The 12,087-nt window shown below is 45.0% G+C and overlaps 1 protein-coding gene across 1 annotated transcript in view; it reads left to right on the top strand.

Moving 5' to 3' along the window:
* The window catches only part of chd7 (chromodomain helicase DNA binding protein 7), a 92,736-nt gene that overhangs the window by 12,279 nt on the left and 68,370 nt on the right, over window positions 1-12,087 (top strand). The window contains 3 exon segments of the mRNA XM_034206876.1: window positions 7,470-7,969; window positions 7,971-8,997; window positions 9,648-9,946. Coding sequence (XP_034062767.1) covers window positions 7,559-7,969; window positions 7,971-8,997; window positions 9,648-9,946 — 1,737 coding nt within the window. The 5' untranslated portion in view covers window positions 7,470-7,558.

Below are 12,087 nucleotides of genomic sequence, written 5' to 3'. Positions count from 1 at the left end.
AAGCTTTCATATGATATCTAGTTTGTGCAGATGGCATGAAGTATACACTATCGCTACTGTGAGTTATGTGCTAAGTGCGTTAGCATTTTTTCGCTTAGTGCTAATTCCCGTTAAGTGGGTATGACACATTAATAGGTTGTTAAATGTTAAGAAGCCCTGAGACACAGTTTTGTGCAATATTGTTGGGTTTAAGAGGTTAATGACAACCGCATGAATAATTCATGTTTTCAGGTACCAATGAAAACATGAAATATGAGCTACAAAAGCCTCATCCTTTGATGAGATTTGGCGTCTAAACCGGCACACTGACCGTTCCCCTAATTCCTTCTGCTGTGACAGCTGGTCCTCATACTAACTATTTTTTATCTTATTGTATTTTAGTCGATTGTTTACATTGTACAGTTCTACATTTGATAATAAACCACTTTTTACCGCTAGTGCAAAATACAAAACTTTATTTCATACCTTCATACTACAGCCCTTACATTACATGTCATTTGTTAGACGCTTTCATCCAAAGCGAATTACATACATTCAGTACTGTGGACAATCCCCACAGGATCAATTAGATAACACATTAGAATGAGGATACAATTGGCTATATTACAATAAAAGTCAGAAGATACAAATGTACATGATGATACATAATTTGTCAGTGTTATGATGTTGTATATTAATATAATCTTGGATTAATTACTGATTCATGGAATGTGGTAGCAGCAGTACTTTAAAGGTCCCATGACATGCTTTTCCAGTTATTACCGTCCCCTTGTGTGTTATGTAGCTTTTTCTGCATGTAAACAGTCAAAACCCCTCAAAGTACACCCTGTAGCAGGGTTTCCGCTAGGATTTTTTCTTGCCGGTCAAATGTCCGGACAGAATTTATTTTACCGGACAAATTTGAAACTTACCAGTCATGTTTCAATAATAATATGAATTGTGTAGCAGAGTTTCCGTTAGCAGGTAATTACCGGACTATGACCGGATATGCTGATGTTTAAAACTCAGTTAATGAAGCTCATTTTTATATTGCTTCAGTTTATTATCGTAACAGATCAACAAATTCAGATTCATTTTTTCAATAAATTATGCCACAAACAACATAATTATTACATTCAAACTACTTTGAATAATAACACGGGAGAAACAGATCCTCTCTTTTCCCCTCTCTCTCCTGACAGCCCGTCTGTATCTCATGCAGCAAACAGAGGGCGGAGCTTCAGGTGATTAAGCAGAGCTGCTTGTCTCAGAGCAGCTGATCTGATCTCTCTCGCGTCTGGTTACACTTCACTCGCGTTTATGTCCATATCGATCAGATCCAGCTCTCCTGTTCAAACTATTAACAGTGAATATTGGCCGATAATGACCGGCGGCCGATCGATCGGAGCATCCCTAATTATTACCGGACATTTTGACGGGTAGGTTTTGAATTTACCGGTTTTCAATACATTTTACCAGCTAAAAACCGGTAATTACCGGCTAACGGAAACCCTGCCCTGTAGCAAGTAAAAATCGTTTTTTTCTTTCTGGGTATGGTGACGTTACCATACCCAAATGGACCAATCCGCGGAGCCGTTAAGTTAAAACCCACAATCTTCCAGGCTGCGGGGTGTGTGTGTGTGTGTGTGTGTTCGGGCTGGGTTTCGCTGTTTCTCGCCGACTCCACGCAGCAACCAGGAAACCACACCAGTAATCCAGCTCACACTGTCGGCTCCTCGCAGCAGCGAGCCTCGCAACGTCCCGCCAACCCAGACCCCACGCAGCATTCTCATCTGTTTGTCATTTCTGGTTGGTAATGCCATTGTAACACATAATCACTGATTTTCCGCTGTAACGGTGGTGGACTCATTGCTGACCAATGGGGGCAGGAGCTCCAACAAGCCGTTTAGGACGGAGTGAATACACATACTATACAGAGATGCTGTTTGAGAAACCAATGTGAGTTTGGAAAATTGAACAATATAAATCTATTCTAGTAGACCTCAACGATGGAATTATGATCAGTAGAAAGTGCCATGACATAGGACCTTCAAGGTTGCCAGCCATAATGCTTAAAGAGTTTCTTTCTGCTTCAGAGAGCTGAACAGTTGGTTGCCTCTTTTGAATGACGAATACACACTACCGCCGCCTGCTGGTAAGGGGAGTTATTGCCACTCACGCATGCGCAGTTCGTACGTGCTACTTGGCCATCGGCTGAAGTCTTTGCGGTGTGTTCCAGTGTGACTGTTGGCCAAGACGCAGAAACGTGAGGCGACACAACAGTCGTGTTCCGTCGGGACCTGTTCTTTGGTGTCAGCTTGTTGTGTAGGGGCCTTTAGACATGCAGATGTAATGTGCAGACTAATGTTATCTAGTGGGAGGCTCTTTTTTTAACCTGTTGAGCCCCACGGCCCCGAGGGCGGGGGCAAAAACGCAACATCTGCAAGAAACGGTGTCAGAGGGCTTCTTAGCATTTAACAACCTATTATTGTGTTGTGTCATACCCACTTAACGGGAAGAAACTCAGCTAACTGACGATATGAACCATTTTTTTCTAAACAAAACAACTCTAACGCCGAGCCTCTGAATTAGCCCTGAGTGAAAAAATGCTAACGCACTTAGCACAGAACTCACGGTAAAAATACTTTATTAGGTATAAGTATCATCACTGTGCGACCAAAACTCGCGGCAGCTCAGGCAAACCCAGACAACGCTTTACTGAGCCAAAACGGCAAATATGTCTTACCTTTGCTGTTTTTCTGATCAAAAGTTGTTTTCAATGGCATTAAAACGAGAAAAACGCTGCTGAAGGTTAATCCAATGTGTCTGTCACTTTTTAAATGATTACTGATAATCCATCCTTCCATTTTTGTCAAAAACGGAGATTTCATATTAGCTGCAATTAGCGCTACAACCCAGCTTCCATTTTTGGGCAAACTGCGTGCACATCACTCTCACTCCTCAATGGAAATGTATAGATGGATTTAGGAACTTCCCTCTTGATTCTATTGGCTCTAACGGTTCAAAAGAGGTGTCAATCATCAAAATCGACCGAGGGGGGGCCAGAGATATGGAAAATCCACCCAAATGACCGCAGAAGTGTTTTTTTTCTTCTTCTAAACCTCTCTAAAAAGGTCAAATGTCACTTGTTTTGCATCAATCCTGATACAGGGTACTTATTATATGTTATAGTTTGGATTCCTAAAGCTTTTAGTCTACTATCCCATCATTCAAGGGTGGTTTTCACAATAAGTAATGGTTTTTATTTTTGGACGGACACTATAATTTACATTGTTTTATTATGTTCAATCTGAATTTACTTTAAAATAAAAAACATCTATATTGATTCTGACTTGTTCTTCATCCAACTCACAGGTTTATCATTACTTTGAGAAAAAAGATGATTAATTTACCCCTTTTTAGAAGTGAAGATATGGTCAATTGTTCTGGGAATGTCATTTTTGAGCCTGAGGCCTGAAAAACAGGTTTGGGGCTTAACAGGTTAAAGGCCATAGCAATGCTAAGGAACACAGGTGGAGGAAATAATCTCTTGCCTTTCGTGTCTTAACTCCACCTCTGATCAGATGATGGCTGCTACAGATACAGAGTACACAGAAAGTGCTTGTACCGCTAATTTCTTTCTGCATTGTAAAATTCACCGTCTAATGTAGTGTGCCTCTCTCCGAGTTGACAGGAAATCAGTGGCCTGTGTTGTAACTTGCTGCAAAGGATGTGAAATGACACTCAATAACTCTCACCTGCCACACACACTCACATGCAGGAACTTTTTTGTCATCTTCCTGTAGTGATTGAAATGGACAGGAAGTGATGTAACTCCACAGTGCTGCTGCTTACAACACTGATCTAGTATCACACAACACATGTTCTGTAATGGTAACAGCTGCCGCACAGAGCTTAGAGACCTTTGGTGTCCAGGTGTGACAATATTCAGCTTTTCGGTTTATCTTTGCGGTTTTTGTCTTTTATGAGATGTAAGTTTGCACTATGGGCAATATAAATTGAAGATCTTCAATGGTGTTTTTATTACCCTACAAACAAACGTTGCTGGAACCAAACCCTATCCAGAGATTAAAGAAAAGAAGAATGCTGCACAGGTCAACAGCGATGACAGAAACTTTATACGATTTCATTTATAAGGCCAACATTTTCTCCATTTATTCTGGAATAACATTTAACAGGTTAATCCTTTGTTTCTGAGTTGCATTTGGTGTTGACGGTTGCATTAACCCTCTGGAGTCTAAGGGTATTTTCTCGATTTTTAGGCGTTTCCTTAAATCACCTTTTTTTTTAAATGTACTTATAACATGGCACCCCATGTGTTACATATCAGACAATCTCTGGTCTTGCTATAAATGCAAATGACTCACCTTAGAGCACTGTGTGATGAGATAAGTAGCTCAAAAGCTTAACATTTGACATCCGATTTTCGAAACATCTTCAAAACTCTTGTGAAAACACAAATTTGCTCATGTCATCCAATTGTTTTGGTGTTTTAGATTTGGTTACCAAAGTCTTAGGATCACAAAAGTAGTGAAATATTTGAATTATACTGTATATAAATGTGTAATTCATGTCTAAAATGAAACAATTAGAATTTTGAGTAAAATAGGTGTTTATCACTCTACTTTCACCACAGCATTACATAGGACTGAATAATGACTTCATATTACATACCAAGGTTCATGTGATGTGTACAAATACAAATTGAGCATTCAAACTTTTTTTTTCAACCAACAATTTATTATAAATATGTTTTTTTCAACCAACTATTTAAATATAAGAAACTGGAAAATCTCTCTTCACAATATTGAACATCAGAACTTTCAACCAACTATTCATTATAAATGTAAAGACAGTGTCTTTGTCCGTCTTCCAAGACAGTGGGTCTGGCTGCTGTGTATAGGTGGGGGTGATGGTGCATGGGCTGCTGTGTAGGTGGGGGGGTACGTGTGCTATAGCTGGATGGCTTGGGGCTTAACTGGTTAATATATATGAACACAAGTTTCTCTCATATTGCCGTTAGTCAAAATGTTGTGTTTTGATGATTTTAAAACACAACATGTTGTACTTTCTTGCTATGTTGGCTTTACTGGGTCATTAGCACACAGTGGTTACATCACATCACCTACATTTATAGAATCACCACTTAAACGGACCGTACCTGAGAAGCCCTCTTGAAGCTTTAAGATCTTGTATGGTATGTCTTTGCATGCCCTTTCTGTTTGTGACCACAATCATTTGAGCACCTGTCTTTTTTTGTTGACAGACTATTTATGGCTCATAGAGACATGGATGCAGGGGGTGTTAATTGCTATTTACACAACAAGAGTAGATGCTCCCATCAGCCATTGTGGAGGCAGAAGGTCCAAAAGCCTGAAGGAAGACTGTTCCTGTATCCCTGTGTCATGCAAATGTATAGAGGTATAGCAGTCATCCCCTGATCAGGCCAATGTGGTGATCTATGGCTCCTACATAATGAAGTGTCTTTGGGAACTATTCAGTGTGTGTATTTGTGAATGTTTACCGCTCCTGATGAGCAGGTTGCAACTTGTATTGAAGCCTCTTTCTCCAGTGTACGGATGTATTGTTGAATGTTTATGCTAAGTCCAACAAAAGGCAGTAAGGCACTATATAATTGCGGTCTATACTATTTGTTACTGAAAAGGTTAAAGAACTTGCAGTCTATTCAAAAATGATACTCTGATCAGTGGCTACTAAATGTAACTATTTTTCTGTACCTTTACACATGAGATAAAGTCCTGACACGTTTTAGTTTTCTGGATTGATTCGGAGAACAAGGTACATTTTAAAAAAGGAGTGGGAGGGATGTAGTGGAAAAACAAATGAGGTGAAGGGGGAGGAGAACCTGGTCAAAGTTAGCTTGGGTGTTTTTTTGTTTTGTTGGTTGCTTCTATGCATTGAAAGAAAAATCCTTCCCATCTTGGTCGCTGACATAATGCCTACACACACTCGTTCATGTGTGTTAAGACTCACCTACCTCCACCCGCCACTCATTCTGGCTGCACAGTCCTTCTGATGTTTATCGCCCCTTTACACACCCTATGTTTTTTTGTTTTCTTTTACCCAAATATGACTATTAACAGAAAAGTAAACTGGCTTAATGCATGTTTATTGACCGTATACTTGGAGAGTTGAACACACACACAGGCTAGAAAAGTAGCAGGTGGCTAACTCCCTTGTCTCCACACATCTGGTTAGTTAGCCAGCTGAATGGCTTGAGTAGCTGCCGCCTGCCTGGTGCACTCTGAAGCTCTGTCCTGCTGGCTGGATGGCAGCTGCTGCTGTTCAAACAGAGTTGCATCTGCTGGGTCCTTTGTTCTAATATACACACACACACACACACACACACACACACACACACACACACACACACACACACACACACACACACACACACACACTGACTCCAAGTGTGTGTTTGAAAAGAAGTAAGTTCTTTTGTTTGGTAGTAAAATTGAGGTGGGGGAGGGTTTTAGGGCAGTGCTAATGGGAAGTGTGTGTTTCAGAGTGTGTGAATAGGCGCTTTCACACCGGAGTACTTTTCCCAGGAATAGTTCCGATAGTTCCTGGGATTATGCGTCCACACCACACCAAAAATATCTGGAACTAGAACTTTTTTTTGCTAACCTTTTCACCCCTTTTTAGTCCCTGCTAGAGGTCAGGGACTTTCCTGGGGAGAAAAAGGTTCCAATTTCTGATTGGCTGGGCGAATTGCGAACCACGTCCTGTAAAACGCTGCAAAGTTTTTGTGAGGCTGCCATTTTATTTGCTTGCATTATTAGCATTAGCATTAGCCCAGCGCACATACGCAGAGAGACTAACTTATGGCAACACAAAAGAAAACATAGGAGCGGTGGAGATGAGGAGGTGTCGGCGCTTCTGGCGATTTACTCGGAAGGCTTCAGTAGAAGCTGCTGGGAGTCCCAGCAGCTTCTACTGAAGCCAGTCCCCAACTCCGGGGACTTCCGGCCGGGGACTTTGGGGCGGCAGTATACGCCGTGAAGTGGTTTGCGGCCTGCCAGTAAACCCAAAGCAGAAGAAGTGACGTCAGCAGCTCCCTCAGGGACTTATTCCGGTGTGAACGGAATTTACTAGATAGTTCCAGGAAATAAAAGTTCCGGGAACTATTCCTGGGAAAAGTACTTGGTGTGAAAGTGCCTAATGTGACATATTTATCAATGGGTTCATGTATTTTACTTGAATGGCTACAACTGATACATTTGCAAAAGAAAAGTGATTCCATCACAGCTCTGCACTGCTTTATGAATGTGGAAACTAAAGTTTGTGACTATCAAGAAAGGGTTAAGTGCTTTGGGGAATACAATTGTGGAAAAATCATTGAGGCCTGTATTTGGAGTCCTTCATTGTTCAATTTAGCTTTTACTTTGAGCCTCGAGTATTTGGTCTTGTGCACTAATTCCAACTTTGTCTTTCTTTCTTCTCTCCAGGAACTAGGACCATGGAATAGCAAGCTTCATATTAGCAGCTAGCTGATTAGCTCATCACTGCACAGCAAAACTCCCTCCATCTGTTAGCCATGGCGGACCCGGGGATGTTGAGTTTGTTTGGGGACGATGCAGGGTTGTTCTCTGATGGATTAGACGGTTTAGGAGACTGCTTTCCTCAGCAGCCGGCCCCTGCGCAATCCAACCCTTTAGCCCAGCAAAATAATCCCTCTCTGAACCATGAGCACCAGGGAAACAGGGGCTACCACCAAGGGATGATCCACAGTGGCGGGCCCGGACCAGGGCAGCCTAAACTGGGACAAATGTATGACCATGGCCCCTACACGGGCTACGATCAACCTGGTGCCGCCGCCGCAGGACGAATGATGTCCCCGAACGGTCCAAGCCAGGGGCCACCTAACGTGAACACGGCAATGAATGGCTTGGCTTCCCACTACCATAATAACCCAGCTAACTCTGGCAGCAACCACCATGGGTACCCGGGGTGATACTGCAGGAGGAAGTGGGGCTGCTGTCTGGGGCCAGCAGCAGCCGCCGCCGAGCAGATCAGCCTATCAGCAGCCTCCTGCACAACCTGGGGCTGGCCCCAATCAGCTGGGTGGCTACCAGATGTCTCAAGGCAACTATGGTGGGATGCAAGGCCCCCCCACACCAAATGCAGCTCGCATGAACCAACACTACCCTTCACAGGGCATGGCAAATCCCCCACAGAGCATGGCACAACCCACCGCTCAGGACCCAGCACACTACCTGGGACATGTTGGAATGGGGGGGGCCCAGATGCGTCATCCCCAGCCCCAGTCACAACCCCAGGGCTATCCCAACATGGGCCACACATCCCGGTTCCCACACTCCCCCTCCCGACAGCCTTCACACCAGCACCAGCCGGGTATGGCAGGGTTTGGGGGCAGCCAATACCCCGGCTATCAGGCACAGTACGGAGCAATGGGACCTGGGATGGGTCAGGGTGCTAATGTCAATGCTAACACCAGCCAGGCCATGGGACCAGGGCAGCTCGGCCAGAGGTTTACCCAGGGATCAGTCCCAGCAGCTGGCCAACCAGGGCAGCGATACCCCCCCGCACCAGCACACCAACCACAGCCCCATCAGGCCCTCTCTGCCCAGATGCAGCAGCCAGGGCAGCCTATGCACCCCCAGAATCTTCCCCAGGCCCAAAACCAGCCCCACCTTGCCCCCCCAGCTCAGGGATCTTACTCCTCCCCTTCATCCATGTCCCCCATGAGGGTTTTGGGGACCCCGACACCACCTCCCCAACAAGGCAGGCCCCCTAGCGCAGGACTAGCCGTACCCCCAGAGGCTTCAGGCTACACAGCCCTGCAGCCTACACCCAACGCTTTGACCCAGAGAACTCCCCAAATCCCTCTGTCTACTCCACACCCCCAACACCAGCAGCCCCACAACATGCCCCCCAATGCTGGGCAAATGTATCCTGGTATGGGGCCGCAGCGTGGTCTTCAAATAGGGCCAAATATGCCTCAGCTCCAGCAAGGTAAGCACAGGGCAGCTGGTGATGTCACATGTTTATATAGTGGTGTTACTTTAGGTCACTGTATTTGCATTCATTCAAATTATTCACTTCCATTTTAGACATTTTAAAACAGCATCTCTAGAAATATTTGAGGGCAACTTTCTCATTCGTAGAAACGGTACACATTGAAGATGATGTACCACAGTTGTAAAACAGTTCAGCTAATGTTCAACCTCTACATTACCTCTAGACTCACACATGGTTACTATTGTAGTAAGTCAGAAGCTTGATGTTGTCTGTAGACCTGTAATGTTCATGTATTTAATGCAAAAGATACTGTTATGCCCTCTGCCAATTTGATGAAAGTTGTAGTTGAACTGAATTTTCTATTGTTGTTGTTATTTCAATGCTTCTTAAAAATATAGTATAAATGTATGTTTTACTTTGTTTTTATTCCTTATTAAAAACGGATTTACCACAGCCAGCTAGTGTTTCTATTACAGTTTTTTTCTACAATTGCTATTTTGGTGATTGAAATACCGGGAGGGAAAAAATAGGGAAGTGTGCGATCTATTTTTATGCCTTGGTAATTGACAGGAGGGAAAATCCGTTGTTGTTGTTGGCATTATTTATTCAAAGTCAGAATTCATAATCTACTCCTCTCCCTCCAGGGCCACATGAAGCTCCAGTCAGCCAGGGGGGGGACCAGCGTTTGCTCCAGACCCCGCAGCAGCCCCCTCGCAGCGGGCAGCCCCTGCAGGCCCCTTCCATGGGCCCGCATGGAGTTCCGGCCCTAAACCAGGGCTTGGCACCACCCACCCAGAACGCTCAGTCCCAGCCCACACACATGCCACACCACCTGCAGAGCACACCTCCTGCAACCAACACGGCCTCCCACCCATGGGTGCCTCCCGCCTCCCACCCACTCTCATCACCCCCTCACACCCCACAGAAAGTGCCTCACGTACAGGTGAGTCTCCGTCAGACAAACACTTTGGTGTGTGTGTATCAAAGAGATCCAGGCTGTGCATTTCTTTTTATGTGTGGGTGTATTTCATCCAAGTGTTTATTTTTCATGTGGGTGGGGAAAGTGTGTGTTTGGAGTGTAAGGGAAGTGTGTGTGAGTGTCTGTAAATGTCTGTGTGCACATGACATTTGAAAACACAGCGGTGCTGGTTCAGTGTGTGTGTGTGTGTTGCCCTTTGTGTCCTATACTGCCGGGTTGTGTGTGTGGAAATGGATTTTTGCAGCTGTTTGTTTCCTGTGTGCTGCATATCCTGAGATGTGTGCCACACACACACACACACACACACACACACACACACACACACACACACACACACACACACACACACACACACACACACACACACAGGCGCCACCAGCATAATCTCTCCTCCCGTTTGCTCCCACATCTCCCCCTCTATAGAGAAAACCTCCCTTCCTGTCTTTCTCTTCCCCGTCTCCTCTCTTTCCGCTCTCCCTCTCTCTCTGCCTGTCTCTCTCTCTCTGCCTGTCTCTCTGTGTGTCCCACTGTTTGTTTGATCTATTTCAGGGTTGTCATCTCTTAGTTAATGTTGTGTAGCCGGATGTGCTGAGAGACAGACAGTTTGGACAAAAAGGGAGGTGGAGAGGAAGGAAGAAAAAGCTGGGGGGTGATTAAGATATTGGGGGAGGGGTGAAACACCAAGAGGAAAGAAGTGGGAAAACAAGCAAAGATCTCGAGAGGGAGATCTCTAGCGAAACAAGGGGGTGGGGGGTTGTTGGATAGAGGTTAGCAGTTCTCAATGGCAAAATCCATGTTTGTTTGAGTGTGCAGCACCGCCACTGCCTGTCACGTGCCCCCCCAGCTTCCATTAGCTTTTTTGTTGCTCAAAGCCCCCTTTCTCCACTGATCCATTCACACACAATAGCAGCCCTAGTGGCCACACACACACACACCACACACACTACACACACACACCACACACTACCCCACACACACACACACACACACACACACACACACACACACATACACACACACACACACACACCACACACACACACACACCACACACCACACACACACCCACACACACACACACACACACCACACACACACACACACACACCCCCACACACACACACACAGAGAGAGAGATCAAGACTCTTGTGGTTGACATTTCAGCCGTCACTCTTAATTTATCCAGCACTCCTGACCTAGATGCCAGGTTGGCTGGTGAGCTCTATGCTGCGCCTGGGCGAGCTGCATTCACCGTCCTGACTCTCGCTGCAGGCCCCGCAGCCCCTGTCATCACACAAACACACACATTAGGGGTGTAACGGTACCATACTTGCCAACCCTCTCGATTTTCGAGGGAGACTCCCGATTTCATTGCCCCCTCCCGGTCTCCTTCCGGGGTCATATTTCTCCCGATTTCTGACAAAATCAGATTTACTCAGGACTGTTTCCACTCGGACTTTAATACAGCTACACCATTGTTTGATTTCCATGGTAGCGCGTCTCTTTAGTAGCGCGCGCAACTGAAAGTCTGAGAGGGTGAGGAAGATAGTCAGTTTTGAAATGCTCCCGATTTCTGAGGACTCAAGGTTGGCAAGTATGAACGGTACCCGTACCCCCTTCGGTTCGGTGTTTAACGTTAAAAATTGAGAACGTGAACAACTTCTTGGAAGTAATCTCAGGTGCTGCGTTGTAGTATTCAGAGTAATTTGCTCACATTGGGTTCAACGCGTCATAGAGCGAGCAAGTCATTTAATTGGACGAGAGGCATACTATGAGAGCTGGTCAGAGGGATGCGTTCAAATGTAGTCAGTAATTTGAGGAACTGTCGTAATGGCGAACGCAGATAAAGTTGAGCTTGAAAATCCTCCAGCATCATTGAAGTCTCCGGTTTGGGAACATTTTGGTTTCACAGTTACGTACAAGGATGAAGGACAAAGACAGGTGGACCGAATCAAAGCTGTTTGTCGGCATTGTTCAACTAAAATTGGTTACGCGGCTGGCAATACATCACACTCATTTGAAAAGGCATCACCCGAACGTGAATATCACCGGTACCAAAAGAAAAAAGACTGAAGTGCAAACCCAACTCCCGCTAGCATGTAAGC

Source organism: Gymnodraco acuticeps, unplaced genomic scaffold (assembly GCF_902827175.1).
Source record: "Gymnodraco acuticeps unplaced genomic scaffold, fGymAcu1.1, whole genome shotgun sequence".
NCBI classification, from domain to species: domain Eukaryota; kingdom Metazoa; phylum Chordata; class Actinopteri; order Perciformes; family Bathydraconidae; genus Gymnodraco; species Gymnodraco acuticeps.
Note: the sequence above shows the minus strand (reverse complement) of the source record. Positions and strands in the feature narration are given on the sequence as shown.